The sequence below is a fragment of the Cydia pomonella genome, chromosome 6, assembly GCF_033807575.1.
Source record: "Cydia pomonella isolate Wapato2018A chromosome 6, ilCydPomo1, whole genome shotgun sequence".
Classification (NCBI taxonomy): Eukaryota; Metazoa; Arthropoda; class Insecta; order Lepidoptera; family Tortricidae; genus Cydia; species Cydia pomonella.
This window is the reverse complement of record NC_084708.1, coordinates 2,870,821-2,893,249: the sequence shown is the minus strand read 5'-3', so window position 1 is coordinate 2,893,249 and position 22,429 is coordinate 2,870,821. Positions and strand designations below refer to the sequence as shown.

General features: G+C 39.6%; 1 protein-coding gene across 1 annotated transcript in view; it reads right to left on the bottom strand.

Annotated features, from left to right (window-relative positions):
- Nucleotides 1-19,645, bottom strand: part of LOC133518725 (zwei Ig domain protein zig-8-like) — a 698,354-nt gene extending 678,709 nt beyond the window's left edge. Inside the window, exons 1-2 of the mRNA XM_061852405.1 lie at nt 19,632-19,645; nt 16,878-17,969 (exon numbers count right to left, since the gene is read on the bottom strand). Coding sequence (XP_061708389.1) covers nt 16,878-16,938 — 61 coding nt within the window. The 5' untranslated portion in view covers nt 16,939-17,969; nt 19,632-19,645. The remainder of the gene's footprint in view (nt 1-16,877; nt 17,970-19,631) is intronic.
- Nucleotides 19,646-22,429: the final 2,784 nt, after the last annotated feature.

The window sequence follows — 22,429 nt, the reverse complement described above, 5'->3', positions numbered from 1 at the left end:
AATTTATGTATCGTCTAACCTATCGACTAGTCTCATAATGAACTAAAATATATTTACGATAAATTTTTTGAAGGTGACCTTCTCATTTATAACGAAAGTATGTTAGATAATATATTATTATAACGCAAGAATAACAAGGCTCTGTTATAATTACAACATAGTTAATAAATAGAAAATATATTAACAGGCTAAAGACGTATTCAGAATCGTAAAATATGACATGAATTTAATTTCAATACCAGCGGAAATGTTATACGGTTCCAATTAGAGCGTTTGCACATTTTTTGATCTGATATAGGATGTCGGTTCCGATAACCTGCATCCGATAATGTCGGTCCGACAGCTGTCGGGGGTCCGACATGGCTGAAATTATCGGAAGTGCCTATCCGATATAGAAATGTCAGATGGTGCCTATGAGAAAAACAGCTACTAGAGTACCCTATGATATCAAGTCCGCCTTCTTATATGAATACATCTTCTTTTTTTATTGGGAGTTAAGCATATGGACACAATCTCACCTGATTGGGGTCGGCACAAGATGTTCTTTTCTCATTCTCCTCTTTCGTCACCTCAGCACTCACAAATACAGAAAAACATATATTTCATACATTTTACTTCTATCCGATATTCGATATCGAATCGAAAAATGTGACACTATCTATGAAAAGGGACTTTATTGTCGGTGGCGCTCACGCCATTATCAACGATGCTCCCATATTATTAACAACGCCGCGCTACGCAGTGCGGCGTAAGCGCCATCGACAATAAGGTCCCTTTTCATAGATAATGTCACAAATATGAAAACACTCTCAGAGTCGAGAGAGCTCGTACTCATTAAAGTCGCAAGGGTCAAAACGTTCTCCAAACAGGCGTCTTTATTGTGGACATTATGAAAGTTAGCCGACTCTATCGGTCTGGCCTAGTGGGTAGTGACCCTGCCTACGAAGCTGATGGTCCCGGGTTCAAATCCTGGTAAGGGCATTTATTTGTGTGATAAGCACGGATATTTGTTACTGAGTCATGGGTGTTTTCTATGTATTTAAGTATTTATAAATATTTATATATTATATGTATATCGTTGTCTAAGTAGCCTCAACACGAGCCTTATTGAGCTTACTGTGGGACTTAGTCAATTTGTGTAATAATGTCCTTATTATATTTATTATTATTTAATGATTTGGATTGGAAGGAGTTACATGCGCGTTGGCGACCCTAACACTCTCGTTGAGCTCTGGCAACCTTACTCACCTGCCCTCTTAATAGTATTGTATTCCTGAATACAATACTATTAATAGGGTCTAGTGTTATTTGGCTGCGGTTTTCTGTAAGGTGCAAGTACTTCACCAGTTGGTCTCTGCTCTAGATCTGGAATGACATCCGCTGAGCTGTACCTTACCACACAAAGCGAGATGATATTCTCAATCCCCATACCTCTCTTTTGGACGTAGTTTAAGGACGTACCCGGGTCCAAGTTGTGTTATCATAACCTATTATGGACCTTTTTATTTATCGAGAATCGGGACACGTCTTTGTTTTTTTTTTGCAAATGCTTGCTTTTCATACACCTAAAATCAACTATTTGACTGTCAAATTGACATTACATCATACGCAACTGAATAAGCGGCTTATTTGGGTGAAAAGGGCAGATATTAGCCCCGGGCAGTAGAGGAACATTCCTCGTCTATTAGCAGTAATAATTAGAGGATCCTGAACTAATTACACCGGCACGCGTACAGATACGTTCGAGGGGTGAGTGGTTAACTGATAACTCAAGGAAAATAGTATTTGAAATTAGAACTATGTGTGACATACGTATAGTTGCTAATTTGGCGCCGTTCCGTCGAGCAAGAGTTGGGTGTATCGGGGATGGAGTGGGATGAGGTTACCCAAGCTGCCCAGTACCGGAGTCAGTGGAAGAAAATAGTTCAACCACTACATCCCAATAGGGGGTAACAGGATGATAAGAAGAAGAAGAGTGACATATGTGGAGTTTTTATATTAATGAAAAAATATCTGGATCGAGTTTGACCGCTCAGCCCTCGCGTTGTTCTAGTTACGATTTAGGGTGCGAGGAAAATGTGGACTCAGGCACAGACGGCGAAGGGGTTATGCAGCAGCCATAGTCTGACCCTCCAATAGGGCTAGTGGGTTGGGTACCCACCATACGGCCCCACACCTCTGGGGGGAGGGACCTGATCCTCTCCTCCCTTAGCGCGGGTGCTCCCAGCGTTTACGCTGGACTGGAGCTTCCGGGGAGCATCGTGGTATTTTTTTTTAATACTACGTCGGTGGCAAACAAGCATACGGCCCGCCTGATGGTAAGCAGTCTCCGTAGCCTATGTACGCCTGCAACTCCAAAGGAGCTATATGCGCGTTGCCAACCCTAACAACCCTCCCTCCCCTCGTTGAGCTCTGGCAACCTTACTCACCGGCAGGAACACAACACTATGAGTAGGGTCTAGTATTATTGGGCTGTTGTTTTCTGTAAGGTGGAGGTACTTCCCCAGTTGGGCTCGGTTCTAGATCTGGAATGACATCCACTGGCTGTGCCCTACCACACAAAGCGAGATGACATTCACAATGTCCATATCTCTCTTTTGGACGTAGTTTAAGGACGTACCCGGGTCCGAAAGAATGGATGCAATCCCGATGCACTCCCTGGGCCTAACGGCAGAGCGGGTGACGCCGCAGGGGATGTTAGTGGGTATTCTCCTCCCCTCCGTCTGAGTAGCACTGCAGAGGGAGTTGCAGGAGGAGCGAGTCCCACATACCACCCCTATATGGGCTGAGCTGGCCCGGGGTGAGGCGTAAATACATTTACCCGTGCGTCACAAAAAAAAGTTACGATTAAGGGCCACCATACTCTAGCGTCTTTTGAGCGTCGGTGTCTAGGCAGCGATATGCAAAATGGCGTCGCTGCGCAGTTGCGCCAACGTTGCGTCAAGCAGCTGCTATAGAGTTGATTAGACGCCGACGCTCGGTAGACGCTACAGTGGGGTGGAAATAAGTAGATGATGAGTTATACAGCCTTGCTTACGCATTTATTTTGGCGTGTTTTAACATATAAATAAATGCTTTATGGACTTCTTCTTCTTCTGGCCTTATCCCATTTTTATTTGGGGTCGGCTCTCCTAATCAATTTTCTCCAGTTATATCTGTTCCGGGTCGTCGTTGGGTCTATATTCTTATTCTCTAGGTCTTTCTTAACTACGGAAATCCATGTAAGTCGGGGTCGTCCACTCTTTTTCGGTTCTTTCATACATTCGAGCACCTTTCTAGTCATGTGGTCCTCCGGCCTTCTCATGACATGCCCATACCATCGGAGTCGTGTTTCTGTTAGCTTGTCCTGTATGGGTCTTATTTTGAACGAGCCTCTGATGTAACGGTTCGGTACTTTGTCCATGAGTGTCACTCCTGCAGACCACCTAAGCATTCGCATTTCAGCGACGTGAAGTTGGTCGGATTGTTGCTTCTTGAGAGGCCAACATTCTGCACCATATAACATTGCTGGTCTGACGGCAGTTTTGTACACTTTGCCCTTTATGCGGATAGGCATCCTCGGGTCACAGAGTACTCCTGTAAGCTCCCTCCACTTTTGCCAGCCCGTACTTTTACGATGCACTACGTCGTTGTCAATGTAACCGTCATTGGCAATTACACTGCCTAGGTACTTAAAGTTTTGTACGGTTTTAAGCGCAGTATTTTGCAGGTGTAAAGTGTGTTGGGAGTTACTGTTGGCAAACTTGCAGTGCATATATTCAGTTTTCTCTCTGCTTATTCTTAATCCCGCTTTTTCTAGGGCTGACCTCCAGCCTTCCAGCGTTCTTTGGAGTGCTCTTGGTTCTTCATCGATGAGGACAACATCGTCTGCGTAGAGAAGGTTCCAAGGTGTTGGTTTCTGGATATTAGAAGTGAGGTAGTCCATAACGAGGTTGAATAAAAGCGGGCTGAGAGCTGACCCTTGGTGAACTCCAACATTTACGTGAAACTCATCACCCATTCCCGCTGGACATCTTACGTTTGTAGTGACGTTCCTGTACATATCGACTATCATCTGTATGTAACATTCAGGGACCCTCTGGTGAGTGGACTTAAGAATTATTTATTTTAGATTGTTGCGAATGCAATTTATTATTATATAAAAAGATTCCCAATGCAGTAGCTAAACGCAGCCGTCGGGCTCGGCTAGTATTCGGAGGCTTTTCAAAAGCACCAATTGGAGCTCTCCACATATTCTGTATCGCGGCCAATTAGAAGCATCTAAATTTAAACCACTTTTTGTACTAATTAAACATTGCAAATTCACTCTTTCGTCATCCTCCATACTATCAACACCCACTTTCTACATTTATTTTGACAAGAACCCTTGTAAACCAGTACCTTTTGGAAGATTATACTTCACTTCATTATAAATCGAAGTTTTATTTGAGTCGTCGAGATCCTGACCTGCACGGCGGCTACACAGATTATAAAATAGGATTACACATTAGGAAAAACAGATAACAATCAATTTTCGTCCATCACCTCACAATACCGCAGACACATCTGATAAACAGCCATCCATCGACTTGCAAACATGTCACAATCTGGCGCCCATGACAGAAGCTAGTTCAGGAGCCTTAGAGCACACCTGGCGAATTTTTTATGAGCTACAGTACATGTAATTGGGACTGCCAAAAGCTTGTGACTTCGCGGTCTCAGGAGATTTCTGGCACAAATGGAACACCTTGTACGTATGTTGTGCAAATAAACGTTTTTATTCAATTCAATTCTATGCAGAAATTATTAAGAAATTCGTTTACATACACACACATTAAACACTTTGTTTCACAATAGCAAAATTTTAATAAAGCACATAAAGTAACAGCTTAATGAAACAAATAAAGTAGTAGCTTTAATTCGCACGAAACTCCGCACAATGTACGAGGCAGTGCATCCGCAAACATTCTGACAAATTAAACATCCGAGATCCTCAACTCATTTCAATCAAAAAACCACTTCGCTCCACACTGACTGCAGGACGTAGATTGCCTTCCACTAGATGCAGCTTTGTGAATTATAAAAAAATAAATGTTATTAGGGACATTCTTACACAAATTGACTAAATCCCACGGTAAGCAAAGAAGACTTGTATTGTGAAGAGAAATGTCTTTTTTTTAAAGATAAAGAAGACCAATTCCAACGTGCACTTGACATAAAAGCGATACTTGAATCAAATTTCATTCGCGCGTTCATTTCGCTCTGACTAGTCCATACATGTATTAGTGCGAGCGAGACACCCGCCCGTGCGAATAACTCTATCGCACTAATATGGAAGGGTAATAGAGAGACGGTAGCGTATCGTTTTGTTATCTGCTAACGACAGGGGCACGTTCGGATTGGCCTCTGTGTGTCACTGATTGATGCTTATTATTATAACCAGTGCTTGGCACATGATAATTCATCAGGCGATCATTGTGAGATTTTATTTAACTTGCAATGTTTTTTTTATAAATAAACAAGAATACAATAATTATGTACCTACATTGATCTTGACGAAAGTAATTCTAAATAAAAGTATGTGTTATAAAATAGGCGCGAGAAGCTTTTTATATCATATAAAATGTGTCATATAATCAATTTGATGGTCTTGATTGAATTGAAAAGTTTATTTTCTTCTTTTTTGAGCTTTTAAATAAAAGCTTATTTTTATGACGACCTGTTTGGCCTAGTGGGTAGTGATCCTGCCTATGCCGATGGTCCCGTGTTCAAATCCTGATAAGGGCATTTATTCGTGTGATGAGCATGGATATTTGTTCCTGAGTCATGGGTATTTTCTATGTATTTAAGTATTTATAAATATTTATATATTATATATATCGTTGTCTAAGTACCCTCAACACAAGCCTTATTGAGCTTACTGTGGGACTTGGTCAATTTGTGTAATAAATGTCCTATAATATTTATTTATTTTAAAATTATGTTTTAATGACATGCGTGCCCAGTGTAACTGCTCCATCTAGTGGCAAGCAGTGATCTGCGAAATTAAACTTCAACTCCATACAGCGGCGGTCCCAGTTGCCGAACTATCCCGAACTTTGCCGAAGTGGGCAAAGTTGGTAACTGTCCGGGAGTTGCCTGGATCCCACCTGCGCTCTAGGGACGTTTTTACTCGATTTTGCGTTGTTGAGCGTTAGAGCGGTCGTATAAGGTGAGACTTTTAGAAGATGGGGCTACGATTTGTGCCGATTGAAAGTCTTGACAGTAGGGAATGCAACCGAGTAATAAAAAAACCGAGTATCGAGTTTAACCGTCGGTTTTTAACCGATGCAAAACCGAGTTTTAGAATTTTACGATAAATTATATATGTGGTTACCTGACTTGACAGGCAACATCGTTCGTGCCATAAGTTCAGGGGGCCTAACGCGAAAACCTAAATGCGCAAGCTGCGGGGATCTTTCTCTTTTACTCTCATTAAATCGTAATTAGACAGAGAAAAATGCCCGCATTTAGGAACCGATTTTCGCGGTTATAGCCCTGGTCCTTCTCCATTCAGAGCTAGGTGAGCTCTGAGCGGACGGCTGTGCATGCCCGGGATCGCAGATATCATTGTCATTGAATTGTTAATTTTAGTTTTTTTTTAAACAAAAGGAATCGATGAGTTCGATGAAAAATAACCTCAGCCATTCTAGAAGTAATTATCAATGGCTTTTGTATTTATTTTATAAATGTATAAATTATTTAATATTTGGGGACAATCCTACAAAACCGCAGTACGACCGGCATTAATGTATGGCTCCGAGTGATGGGCGACCAACAAGAAACATGAACAAAAGATGCACACCAATGAGATGAAAATGTTGAGGTGGGCAGCGGGAGTGACGAGACTGGACAGAGTTCGAAATGAATATGTACGAGGCTCTTTCAAGGTCGCTCCCATTGCAGAAAAGATGGCTGAAAGTCGTTTGAGATGGTTCGGGCATATAATGAGACGCGACGAAGAGTATGCGGTCAAAAAGGCCTTGGCCATTCCAGAGAAAAAGAACGGCAAAGGGAGGCCGCTTACCACGTGGTGGACAACCGTTACCAGGGACATGGAGCGGGCGCAGATCAACACCCAGACAACCCAGGACAGAAAAACCTGGCGCCTTCGAACGAGGAGGGCCGCGACCCCAGATAACGGGACAAGGCAAAGAAGAAGAAGAAGAATTTGGGGACAATCCTACACAGACTAGCTCCAAAATAAGCAAAGCCTGTACTATGGGTACTAGGCGACTATACATATACGTATATATAGATAAATATTAGGTAATTTATACACATAAAAAAACACTCATGACTCAGGAACAAATATCTGTGTTCATCACACAAATAAATACCCTTACCAGGATTCGAACCCGGAACCATCAGCTTCATGGTCTAGCCTTGTGGGTAGTGGCAGGGTCACTGTCACTACCCACAAGGCTAGACCGGTCTGGTGGTCGGTGAAAATAAAGTTCATAATTTCTTTTTTAACCAAGCGAAAGCTATTTAATCAGGTTTCGGATCCCTTATTCATAAACGTCTACTAAAGTTGACAAGCCGCTAATAATCGTTTGTCCCTTTCCGACGTATTGGTATGATGGAAAGGGACAAACGATTATTAGCGGCTGCGGCTTGTCAAGTTTAGTAGACGTTTATGAATAAGGGGGCATTGTTATTCATATTTTTTGGCAACCGTGTTATTATCTAAAAAGCGATATGTGTGATAAATATTTTAAACGAATGTTTCCTTTTCAATTGTTTAAGTTCCGTCCGTCTTAGGGTCATTGAAGCAAACGAAATTTTTGCCCTCCAATGCGAATATAAGCCCCTAAGGGAGTGTTACCCGTCAAGCATCCAGGTGCCGCTGACAGGGGCCAATGAAGCTATATATTCAAACTTTTCCAACTGTCAAAGTAAGTTTGGGGATCTTTTATTGGTGGTCGATCTGTGAGAAAGTTGTCGCTTATTGACAGGACGATAGACTGGTTTTATTGGCTTATGTCCTGTTGTGATGTCACTGTATTAAAATTACGACACTTTTTTTTGCGGCGCTGGTGGCCTAGCGGTAAGAGCGTGCGGCTTGCAATCCGGAGGTCGCTGGTTCAAACCCCGGCTCGTACCAATCAAATTTTCGGAACTTATTGTCATATATATATACACTATTCACTTAGCTAATACGACACAGATACGATATGGATTAGATATGTCAATGTCAATAGTGACGTTTTTGTTTGAAGAAACGTCACTTTTGACACTAGATCACGACCTCAGTTAAGTGTTTTGACCGTTTTTGAATTGGCATATAACTCACCACAATACAATATTTTATTTTAAAATTCAAAATATATTTTAAATTTTGGAGTAAACTTGGCACATTTTACGGTATTTGTTCATGTTTAAGTTATTTATTACACGCGTGAAAGAGGGGCTTTTTGTATTATACTCGCATGTTATGCCCATAAATTATATATATTTGACTGCCTACTTACTAATATTGTGTATAATAGTAGTACATTGTGCAACGAGGGAGGTATGTGAAACTTTGGATATGATTTGCAAAATTCTTACCCCCGGAGTTACATACAATGTTTTTCATCACACTTGCGAAGAAAAACTAAATTTTAAGCGAAATAATTCTTAAATACGGTGACATATCAAACATTCGTCTGCCATTTTGTATTTATTTGTCAGGATAGGCATCGAGGGCACAGACCTATTCGGCATTCAGCCACGATTGAAAATTATGTAAACATATTTTAAACGGCTCTTAAATTAATCAAATTAAATAATTTTAAACACAAACAGAAATATTAAATTATAAACGTCAGTATTTTAAAAGTAAAACTCATTAATGCTACTTGGTTTGTATGAATAAGTGACATATTTTTGTATAAAAGCTATAACTCCCTAGGGAGTTATAGCTTTTTCTTTACAACCTATAACTCCCGCGGGAACAAAACAGGCATTTGTCCTTCAGTACACCTGCATGAAATAAGATCTTTTTCGGGCAAGTGTGATGAAAATTAACATACCAAAATATATCAATCACGACCAATATGTGTGGGTTTATGAAAATAAACTAACGGCTTTTTATCTAATAAGCATTAACAGTATTTACACGTGTTTTTCTACTTAAATAAAACGTCTACTTTTAACACCTCACCCGTTTTAAGTCTGCCCTACGCCTCTGACACGTCTAATTTTCGAGATCTGTTACTTGTATCCAAAAATATCCACAAAACATCTAAAAAACCAGTCAAAACAGATGTACAGTCTCACAAACATTACAAGCTAACATTCTAACCCCCTTATTCATAAATGTCTACTAAAGTTAACAAGCCGCTATTAATCGTTGTCACTTTTCGACGTATTGGTATGATGGAAAGGGACAAACGATTATTAGCGGCTTGTCAACTTTAGTAGACAGTACCTGGGCGACCGAGCTTTGCTCGGTTATAACTATTTATTGTAATATGGTGGTTTATAGGTGATAATCTACATAAACTTAAAAAGTAAAATGTGAACTGACAATTATTATTATTTACAATCGATTTTAACCTTACAGCACTTGTCACAGAGTAACGCCATCTAAATTATCAATTTCTCTTATTACATAGGTAATTTTTTTACTAAATTAAACTTGTCTAAAACGATAAAAATTAAAAAATTATATATAAACTTGAACATATAAAAAAAAAACAAAAGTTAGTCACCGGGCGAGGTTCGAACCCGTAACACTCGTTTAGCAGTCCGCGTCTTAACTCGCTGGACCAGACGGACAGTGGCCGGCAACACGAAATTAGCGACCATATTCTGCGTCGAAAGAAAAACACATGAAAACTCGAAAACACGCGTTTTTCCAAACATAAGACTAATCTAGATAGATTGTATACCCCCATATACCAAATTTCAGCGAAATCGTTAGAGCCGTTTCCGAGATCATTAAAATTTAAACGAACTTATTGTCAGTGTCATAGAGGCGTTCAATATACCGTGTCATTCACGAGGACGCGTTGACTTGACTCGTATTGTCGTGTTATTAAAGATTAGATTTGACAAATTTGCGCGTCATCGTGGATGACACGAACTATAATAATCTTGGGAACGTTGGCTTGAACCCGACTGTACTTTCAACAGCACGGTCAACTGACCAATCATAGATCTTATGTCTATGTGTTAAGTTCCACGATTGGCTAGTTATCAGAGTTGACGATGGTACGGTGTGTTCAGCGGGAGATTCAAAATTCAAATCATTTTCGAACGGATGTTATAGGTAGTTTCTTGAACGTTGCGGACCGATCATAGAATCGCTAGTTAGCAACCGGTAAAGGCATTTATTTGTGTGATGAACACGGATATTTGTTCCTGAGTCATGGGTGTTTTCTATGTATTTATCTATATACCTACGTATATCGACGCCTAGTATCCATAGTACTTTTACCTAAATTGTTAATATATTAAAGTAAAGAAGCACATTGTATGTAAGTTTACACTGACTAATATTTTTTTTAAATAGGTACACAGGTATTTTACTTTCCTCGTATTCAAAATGAAAAGTAGAGTGTTTAACTCGGGTAAAAGGCATCATTTCAGACTTGGAATATTGGCGCTCAAACACCAAAGTATCTCGACAGAAGAGAGTTTCTTTCATCCCTCGGTTAACAATCTACTGTTTCTCCTATTACCGAAAAACATAACTAATGCATCATTTTTAAATGTGCGGTATGTTGAAGGAGCGCGTACGCAGAAAAGGTCGACATTTTTTTTTTTTTTACACAAAATGAAACTCGCAATAGTCTTTTTATACAGAAATAAATAGTTTGGTTTATATATTTTTTTTCATCAAATTTTGAAATCGTAAATCTGCCGCGCGGCGCCGGACACCCTGTACTAAGCAACACACTTAAATGACTATGTATTGAAAGACCTTATCACTGTTCAATAAGGTTTACTTTCAGTTAACTACAAACGATCTTAGCAATAAATAACTACACGTGTCTCTCTGACAGTTGACTGTCGTTTTTCGTGGACTAAGAATGATTAGGGAGGCAGATTTGTAAAAAGAATCGTTCTAATTGCAGCCTTAGCGTCTCAAATTTATAGTTCAAATTACAGTGATAGGTTTTAGGGGACTGTTCAATGAAATCGTGTTTTGGCAATTTGTGGGCGTTGAGTCAGTGACTTCTCTGAAGTGATTTGCTGTATTTATGTAATTACGATATTTACTAATTGTTGTTGTTGTTTTGTCGTGAGGAAACCTGCACACGTCTGCGAAGAAATTCAAAGGTGTATGTGATGTCCCCAATCCGCATTGGGCTAGCGTGGGACTATAGCCCGAGCCCTGTCGCGCATGTGAGGAGGCCTGTGCCCAGCAGTGGGACGTAGGCTGAATTATCAATTATCAGTAATTGTTGACCACCGGAAATAAATTTTGAGACTTGTCATTTTAACATGTTTATTGCCAGAAATTTGCGTTTTTGACACAAAATATGCTAAATAGCCAAGTCATAAGTAATGTGGAACAATATACATATAGAATTTACTAGAGTATATAATATTTTCTCTATTCGAAAGCGGTTTTTCTTTTTTAATGGTATTTGTATTATCTAACAATTCCTCACTCAGGTTTTCTCCTGACACAGGTACTTCATACCTAATAGGAGGACTCGACCACTGTGTATTTACCAACTAAGATTAAAATGAAATAAATGATTATCTTATCTTATCTTATCTATCTTATCTCACCGCAACCGTACAACTTTCAAAGCTTCAATTAAAAAAATTGTTTAGTTTCCCAAAAGTGTGCACGGAGTGCTCCCAGCCAAGTCCCGCCAACTCGAACTTCAGCGCTCGCGATAATTACTTGTAGGTGAACTTGCCGCTATTTCTGTTCACGACTGATTCTCGGGCTCAAGCAAACCAATTTACTGTGGCCTCAAGACGTTTTACAATTAAATTACGACGTAATTTTGGGAAAAGTATCCAAACCACAAAAACCTGTAAATAAAATTTGAACTTTCTTTCAAAATGAAGTCATTTTTTTAAACGACATTTTTTGAACTACGTCACTGAACTACGTGCAAATTTAAGACCTTGGGGATACCAAATAATTGGATTACTGAAAAGTATCAGTCATTAGAACTATTTTTGTAGGATCTACCAGTCATAAGATTGAATGTAGCCATAATCGTTGGAGTGCAGAAACAAGGGCTTTCCTTACTTAGAATCAGTTTATTTTCCAATGTACCAAAAATTACATTTTGAATTTTTAAAAAGTCTTACTTTTTAAATTATATAGTTCTGAGAAAAATATATTTGATTAAAAAGAAGAATATTGCTCCGGGTATGCTAGTTCACTTCAACTAGTTAGCGCTCGGCAAGCAGTTGAAATAAACTTTTTGTCTAAACTCAAACAACGAGTGTAATGAGCAAAAATAAACGATCTCAAATTAATAACTTTCGTAGATGGTTTTAAGTTATTGAGCGGTATATTTTCAACGCTCGGTTTTTAAGTTTTTTTGTTAGATTTTGAAGAAACAATTAGTGTTCAAGTTTTCCTTTGGTAATCAATATTGTCTGTTCTGAAATAATTGTGTAAAACAAATGATTTATCTAGAAAAACTTAGATATTCGTTTAAGTAAATACTTAGATATTCAGCTCATGTAAAACATCTAAATTAGACTTAAAAAATATTTTACAGTACATATGGTGCTACTTTACCGCACTAGTGCGAATATTAGCATATTACGTTATTGTGTCGAACATTTAAAGGGCCATATGTACTGTAAAACGTTGTACGATACATGTGCGAATAGGTAATTCCCAACTCGTGTCGATTTAAAACACTCCCTCCGGTCGTGTTTTAATGTATCGCCACTCATTTCGAATTTCCTATTTTTCGCACTTGTATCGTAATGTACTATTAGATGTTTAACAACTTTAAAAACTCATCTTAATCCTAATCGATGAAATCAACCGTAGCAATTTAAGGCATGATAAAATTCAGATTTTAGGAGGAAAGGATCGTCATTTACTCTCATAACAGTGATGTGCCGCCTTTTTATTACGGAGACCTTGGATGTAATAATAGCCTACAGAACTAAATAAGATTGCTTATTTCCAGTATAAGGGCGAGCTCGGGTTACGCATAGTTGTCATAGATTTCAAGGTCAAATTTCACCGGTTCACCTAAAAGGTTGACGTGTCTTAATAATGAGAATATGCGGCCTTGAGAACGTTACACGGGTAGTTGAATAATATTTTTATAATACCATTATACCACAAAAGACGGCTGACATGGTCGGCTGGCCGCACAATGGACCTTATTACGATGCCTTTGTGATGAAAATCGCAAGTCATAATTACGCACAGCTCCTTTGTGTGGGATGCTAATAAGCTTTGCTATTTTTAGGATGAGAGATATCGATCCTGTGTTTTCGGGATGCGAAAGTTTTTTTTTCTGAAATTTTATTTGCTTAAAAAAATTATTGGAACTTGGCTGGTATGTGGCGACTATTTTCTCTATATTTTACTGCCTAGTTATTTTCAGGTCCGCACACGAATATCCAGAACAAAATATTCGATTATTCAATTTGAAAGTTTCATGACTTCATCATGCAATTTCTCGTATAAACGCTTTTTAAGCTTTCATAATCATGATATTTACAGTCCAAACTTTCGGAGACCAGGTCTAGAATAAATGAAACTAAGCTTATATAACTTCCAGTGTAGGAGCATCATTTTGTAAGCAGAATTCTGGTCGTTAACATATTTCATAATTAAAACATTATATCATTATCGATTCAGAGGTTTCGTATTGTTTACAATGTTAAACTTTACCGCTAAAACCAGGCAAGTATAACTTTGATAGTTTCTGAACCTGCAAGTTTGAAGTGTTCATAGTAGGTAAGTTCCGTAATTTACTATAACAATAAATTTTAATTAGCTTTAGGCAGGAAATGAATAATTCTAGTTGATTATGAACTTTAAATGTGCTTTTTAAAATTAAACCTACCAAACTGTCGTTATATCCGTAACTTTTAATTACTGGCGTATTAATTATTATATTTCAAATTACATTCGCAGTTTATTATAGTTCATATTTAACAAAGCTACTAATTTAGTATTTATGGCAAGCGAGCCTCTATTTATTTATTTATTATTTTATTTAAACTTTATTGCACAATACATGAAGCCAACCATGAGCCAAACCGAAAGATCCTAATTGATTCTATTGGCTCTATCGGTTCTATTATATATTTGCGTTTTCCAATGCAATTGTATAATACAGTACTTAATTAAAAATTGTTCAAAAAGATATAATGATTTAAAGAGCCCTGTCGATTTTATGATACTCAGCATTAAATCAGATCCAGATTCGCACGAAACTCTATGCTGGAAAGCTTTTTTATGCACACAGTTTGGGAGTGGAACTCTTTTCCTGCTAAATTCCCAGCCTGCTATAATATGGATCTTTTTAAATCGAGAGTGAAAATACATCTTTTAGGTAAGCATACTCCATCCGAGACTGTATCGGCGAGATAGTGCTCAAATGCTTACCTTTTCCTAAAAAAAAACTTTGGTAACCCGAACCTCGATAAGGTGAAACCATTGTTAACATTAAACAAAATCCCATTCCCTTAAACCCACAAACCCTTCATAACTCGAAACATTTATTTAACCTCATTTAAAACGAAGTAACCAAAGATTTCCTTCACGCTGATCTAGTACAATTTTTACCAGCATAGTATAACTTCCTTTCACATCTGAAGTCAAGGAACCCAGAGCTCAAGGACATTCGTAACAAGCTTATAACACGTGAGAAATGCGACCCGCAAAGGTCCGAAAGGTCACTAAATCAAATCACCTCGCAATACTGTATGGGGGAGGCTAATATTCAATATCTGAGCGCGATATCATCAAATTTCAAAGGATATTGGGTCAGTAAAGTCCTGAAACTAAAATCCTATTGCTCGTAGAAACAGCAAACATTCGCCTCAAGGGAACCAGTTAAAAGTACCTTCAACATGAGCGAAAATGTAGCCTTTTACTTCGAGTTGGCTGTCTATTTATGGCGTGTTTACCTTAATTAATCTTTCATCCACCAAAGATACCGAAAGGTCTGGGAATTTGCCATCCGGAATCATGTCACATCTTTGGTGTTTCCTGCGACGGGGCCTGTAGACACAGGCGCGCATGATTACAGTGTGATATTAACCTTCATGCATTCCAATAAGGTTTTTGGCACGTATTATTGGGTTGGTGTTCAAAGGGTTAAGCAAAGCGTGAACGATGAAGCAGTGTACAGTTATAAGTTTCGGGAACTTGTGTAATGACAGTGGCCTATGCAGCACTGGGACGTATATTGGATTACAATAATCATCCTCATCATTTTAGCCTCCTCTCGTCCACTGCTGAATATTGGTCTCTCTCCGTGTACACTACTAATTCTGGTTCGGGCTTATCTCGCACAAAATGCATCGCGATCTTCCGAATATATTCAACGAGGTAATGGACGCCAGGCGCTTCTTTCATCCTAAAGCGGCCTCTAATCCGTTAACATTTTGGTCCACCTATCACAATGTCCATGTGTTTATAGATTATGAGGCCACCTTATACTAGATTGTGCAAAAATTTGCCTCCGCTCCTGCGCTACCGATAACAAAACACGGCTGGTCGAACCCTGAACAGCAATGTTCCCAAGTTTTTACGATTAAGTAAATTTTATCGAATTTATTCATGTAACCCAGCCCGCCCCGCGTTTTTCAATTTCAATAAAGATCGTTCGACGGAGTGCCAAGAAAGTTTTGGGATAAAACAATTTACGAATTATCATATTACGTGTCGTCGTGATGGTGTAATTTGGTCTGATTGAAATGGCACTTAGTAAATTACATGCACGCGAGCCCCTTTAGAGGCGGGTTCCGGATTTCATTACGTTTATAGCGACATTAGTAATGATACTATGTGATTTGTGTAGGAGGATTACCGCTGCCGGCCTAATTCAGAGGGTAATTTTATGTAATACAAGTTAAGGTTTATTTTAGTAACACATTCAATAGCTTCACTTAAGAGTAAGCCAAAAGGAATTTCGTTTTGAAAAGAAGGTAATTTGTATTTGAATTATTAAGATAATAAATTATTATTCTTTAAATACACCATGAAATTTAACCGGTGTTCAGGAACCATTTTTTCTAATTCAATCCTTTAACTATGGATATAAAACCAACCCCAAAATCACAAAAAAACGTATGTGTTTGCCTGAAAATAAGGTTATGCTTATGCCATTCTTTATAGGTATGGGGTATTTTATACTTATTTTGAAATAAAGGATATTTATAACCAAACAAAAACATCAATAAAGATATAAGCTTTACTTTTAAATAGAATTGGCCTCGACAGAAAGTCTCAGTGATAGACCCAACCTTTCAAAAATATGGTCTCATCAAGGACACATGACAACCAGCCATCATAGTAGTCATCTTTTCTCCCATATAAGCAACATTTAAGATGCAGTAAGTTCGTGTTCTGCCCTCACTCTCACTGAGCGTAAGCGTGAGCGAGATGGAACTCAAAAACTCGGGATTCGAATCGCTGAAGTCCCTAGAGAAAGGCCTCAAATAAGATTGCAAATTAAATTTATGGCAGCTGTATTTTAGAAATAATTTTCTTATGCTTAGCTTTTGTGCAATTTTTTAAATATTTTTTAAATTGCAGTCATTATAGATGTTCGTGATTTTTTTCTATTAAGCAAAAGTCAAAAACTAAGGATTTGAATCGCTGAAGTCCCTAGAGAAAGGCAATTTAAAGTGCTATGACTTTTTTCAATCCTTTTTTGAACCTACTGCACTAAAACTTTCTAAACCACACTAACCTGGAGAGAAGTGCGTCAGGAGCAGCAGCGCGAGCGCCGCGGCGCGGCACCGGTCGCGCATCGCTTCACCGCCACATGCCCGTTCACTACACTAACTCACTCGCGCACTTGGCTCGCAGCTCTACACGGCACGGCACCTGCAACAACATGGTAACGATTATACAGGTTGTTCATTTAGTCACCTACAATCATTTTCACAGCAACTTTTATTAAGAGGTCAACCCCGAAATCGCGAAAAAAAAATTGAATATAGAAAAAGTCAAAAATTCATAATTTAACAATTTATGCTGCAAGTAAGCCTCAAGGGCTCTTTTACAAGTCAGTACAACATTATAGTAACATCATAATTATAGTGACATGAAATGTCAACGACGTCAGACCAGCTAAAATGTATGAAACAGAAAAAAAAATTACGTGTAATGTTTGTGTGCATTTACGAAATAAATTAGTACGAATATTGCGAAGCCACACATTTGCCACTACCACGCAAGTAGCAAATTATACACACTTAACCAGCAACCACACTTCCCCGTATTATTAACCTATACCCATGTGCCGTATTTGAAACGCTGGTGGCCTAGCGGTAAGAGCGTGCGACTTGCAATCCGGAGGTCGCGGGTTCAAACCCCGGCTCGTACCAATGAGTTTTTCGGAACTTATGTAGGAAATATCATTTGATATTTACCAGTCGCTTTTCGGTGAAGGAAAACATCGTGAGGAAACCGGACTAATCCCAACAAGGCCTAGTTTACCCTCTGGGTTGGAAGATCAGATGGCAGTCGCTTTCGTAAAAACTGGTGCCTACGCCAAATCTTGGGATTAGTTGTCAAGCGGACCCCAGGCTCCCATGAGCCGTGGCAATATGCCGGGACAACGCGAAGAAGAAGAAGATTATTCTTACTAATTTGGCACTGAAATTGTATTATTTAAAACGTATTTTCTTTATTGTCATTATTGATTAAAAATATATTTCTCTTTCCATATTTTTTTTGACGTATAATATTAGTGTTGGCGAGGTCATACATTTGCCATTAGCACGCAAGTAGCAAATTATACACACTTAACCCGCAACCACACTTACCCGTATTGAACCTTTTTTTTTTTTTTATGGTAGAGGAGGCAAACGAGCAGACGGATCACCTGATGGTAAGCGATTACCGCCGCCCATGGACACCTGCAACACCAGAGGGGTTGTAAGTGCGTTGCCGGCCTTTAAGATGGGAGTACGCTCTTTTCTTGAAGGTTTGAAGGTCGTATCGGTCCGGAAATACCGCAGGCGACAGTTCATTCCACAGTTTAGCTGTGCGAGGCAGAAAGTTCCTGGAAAAACGCACAGTTGAGGACTGCCAACCATCTAAGTGGTGAGGATGGAAATGTTGTCGCGTAGGGCGATGGCGAATGGCAGGGATTAATCCGAACAATTCCTCGGAGCACTCCCCGTTGTACATGCGATAGAAAATGCAGAGCGAGGCCACATCTCTACGCAGCGCCAAGGAGTCAAGCCGATCCGAAATGCACTGGCAGTCGACAATTCGAGTCGCTCTTCGTTGGATGCGGTCCAGAGGAATAAGCTGGTACTGGGGTGCCCCTGCCCATAGATGAGAACAGTATTCCATGTGCGGGCGCACCTGCGCCTTATAAAGCTGTAGGCGTTGGGCCGGTGTGAAATACTGTCTCGATCTGTTGAGCACACCGAGCTTTTTTGAGGCTAATTTAGCCTTACCCTCTAGATGGCCGCGGAACTGGACTTCACTCGAGATGTCGACGCCAAGGATTCCGATACCGGGTGTGGCAGTCAGGGGAGTGCTCTCAAAACGAGGTGATACGACAAACTCTAACTTTTTTGCGGTAAACGCGCAAACTTGTGTCTTGGTAGGGTTGAAACGGACTAAGTTAAGTCGACCCCATTCAGAGACTTCTTTTAGGGAAGTCTCAATTTCAGACACAAGTTTGTTCCGGCTCTCTATGACGTTTTCCCGAGAGATATTGGTGCGGCCGGTGTAAGACGCATCACCCGTACTATCATCAGCATAACAATGAATGCCGCTAATTTGCAGCATGTCATTGATATGAAGAAGGAATAGGGTGGGTGATAGCACACAGCCTTGGGGGACACCAGCATTCACAGACATGGAGTCTGAGCATTTACCGTCAACTACGACCTTTATGCTTCTGTCTGCTAGAAAGCTCCTGACCCATACACATAATCTCTCGGGAAGCCCATAAGATGGTAGCTTCGAAAGAAGTGCTTTATGCCAAACGCGATCGAAGGCCTTCGCTATATCCAAACTAACAGCCAATGCTTCACCCTTTGTCTCGATCGCCTGTGCCCAACGATGTGTCAGGTAAACTAGAAGATCACCAGCCGAGCGGCCTCTACGGAATCCGTATTGTCGGTCACTAAGCAACTGGTGGTCCTCTAGGTACCGAAGGAGCTGGCAGTTGATAATGGACTCCATTATCTTCGAGAAAAGGGAGGTTATAGCTATTGGCCTGTAGTTGGATGGATTTGAGCGGTCGCCTTTTTTAGGGATCGGGTGTACCAAAGCTGACTTCCACGAGGTTGGGACTACGCCAGAAGAGTAAGAGAGCCAAAAAAAACGCGTTAAGACCGGTGCCAACTCAGGAGCACATATCTTCAGCACAATCGGAGGGATTCCGTCGGGCCCACTCGACTTATGAGTGTCGAGGGAAAGAAGTGCTTTACGCACTGAACTTTGGTTGAACCGGACATCCGGCATACATCCGGCGAACCTATACCCGTTACCCGCATTCCATATACAGTACCGGCCAAAAATAATCACCTTCAGGTTTTTACGGCAAAACTTTTTTGGGTTTCTAGTTGAGTTCCATATATTTCTCCGTGAAGATAGCATATATAAATAACCTATTTTTAATTCGACAGCATTAATTAAATAACATATACTGATATAAAATGACGACGGCTCCTGGAGGATCCGGAAAAATGCCGAGATCGAAGAGTTGGTGGCTGAGCCCAATATCATAGGCGTAACTAAATCCCACAGACTTCGCTGGCTCGGTCACCTACTCAGAATGGGGGAGGATCGCGTAGTCAAGGAAGCGTACTTGGGGCGACCAACCGGCCGTCGACCGATCGGGCGCCCCAGGTACCGCTGGTGTGATATCGTGGAGGCGGACCTGCGTCGGCTGAATGCCAATTCATGGCAGGAAACCGCGCTGGATCGGGACAGGTGGCGTTCTCTCGTTTCGGAGGCCAAGATTCTTTTTGGATCGCTGAGCCAAAGCATTTAGTTAGATATAAAATGAGTAACTTTTTGAGTAAAATAAAATTAATTAGGTATCATGAAATATGATGCAACGTACCCAATTATTTTTAATGATCAGTTCGAACGAGATCAAACTAATCTTGTTAATTTACTTTACATACAGTTAACAAAACAAACTTAAAATATATCTGTACCCCTAGTGTAAATTTATTCGATGGCGTAACGTGACGTACGCGTTTGCGTTATCATTTTGTATGGGATTTAGAAACAACGCGCCAAGCGGGACGTTTTGGAAACCCAAAATCCCATACAAAATGAGACTTAACGCAAACGCGTACGTCATGTTTCGCTATCGAATAAATTTACACTAGGGGTACTGGTGGCGGGAGCATGCACAAAGCCGTGACGAGTGGCGGAAAACAGGGGAGGCCTTTGCCCAGCAGTGTGACACAATATAGGCTATTAAAAAAAAAAGGGGTACAGTTTGTGATTTTTTTTAAATCAAAATCGTATTGTTTGATGCAGTATATAAAACAATGTGGAATGCACATTGTTATATTAAAAGATCTATTAGTGTCAAAAGTGTATCCATAATAAACCCAGATCAACGGCCCGATTCGAATAATGATTAAGACACGTTTAAGATCTTGGAAAAATCTTTGACCTTTTGAACGCCACGCCTATCGCACGCGGCGCGTAATCGTGAACCTTGTCGGTACGCATGAAGGTTGATATTGGGCTGTAGCCGCGCACGTCATATGACGTCTTTCATCGTCATATATCTAAAATGAGAACTTATCTAAACCAGAACTTATCGTTATCGTATCTCATTCTTTGAATCGGACCGCAAATGAATACGCCTCCATTTTCAGGACTTCTTAAGGGTACTTCAATTAACAGTTTATGTAAAAGTATCGTTATTTACAGAATGGGGAGGTTAATATCAGTATGGAAATCCCGAGGGTCTACAGTATGAGGTTCTTCAAAGAAGGATTGTACAGATTTTTAAAGGGTCGGCAACGCGCATGTAACACCTCTGAAGTTGCAGGCGTCCATAGACTACGGTGACTGCTTACCGTCAGGCGGGCCGTATGCTTGTTTGCCACCGTCGTGGTGTCAAAAAAAAATTAAATGGTCTAACAAATTCATTTGAAACCAAGTTTTTATTGCTTATCGTATTTTTTTTAAACTCACTTGGAACGTAAAATGTTCTGGTAAAACAACAATGACCGACTTTCAGAGCTTAAGAAATGAAAAATGTATTGTTTTAATACCTAATTTTAATTTTTAATTACGTTTTATTTATTTTTATACGTTAAATAATATATACTATGTAAACTTTTTTGGAGACAAATGGCTATTTATAATTACACTGATTTTAAATTCACAATTTTTACACATTATTAACTAATAAAAAATAACAAACAAACCAAACAAGACCAAGTGCGGGTAGTTCGAAAAAATCGCGCGGCTAGCTGTTGATGTCAATTTTCGCCGGTCTTCTCAGAGATCACGGGGACATCGCCGACCTCGAAACGTCAGAGGTAAATTTAAAACTTAATACGCGATTAAGTCCCATTTGTATTAATAATATTTCAATTGAATATTATTTTAGCATTTTTTCCAAGTTTTTTCCGCTATATTTTCGAACATCACATATTTAGAGTTCGAAAATAAATAGGAAGCGGAGCAGAAATAATTAGTGCCGGGCGAGTTGCGTCGGCCATATTGGAATTCCAAGGGACTAATAAAACGCCCTGGGGACTTCCTTAACTTAAAAAGTAGGAAAAACGGGATTCGAAGTCGAAATTGTTTGTAATTCTCCGATAGTAACCGATTAATCAATTTCAATCATTCTTAGTTATTTTTCGACACTTTGACTTTTCGACCGCTAACGGACAATTTGACGAAAAAACCGATATTTTTTCTTTTCGCGGCCAACAAATATTAAGCCTGATATTTTAGTTAACTCGTGCGTGAGCCTAACATTTCGTGACTATTGGTACAATATAAATATGTTGCAATAAATTTTAGTTTCATTTGATTCGCCAAACTCTGATAAATGTCTAGGAAATAAAATAAATCGAGCGATAGACAAACTTAATCGAGAGAATGAATTACTAAACGACGTAGTATCTTTTGTTTTATACTACGTCGGTGGCAAACAAACATACGGCCCGCCTGATGGTAAGCAGTCTCTATAGCCTATGGATGCCTGCAGAGGTGTTACATGCGCGTTGCCGAGCCAAACACTCCGCAACATCGTTGAGCTCTGGAAATCTTACTAAATCTTACTCACCAGGA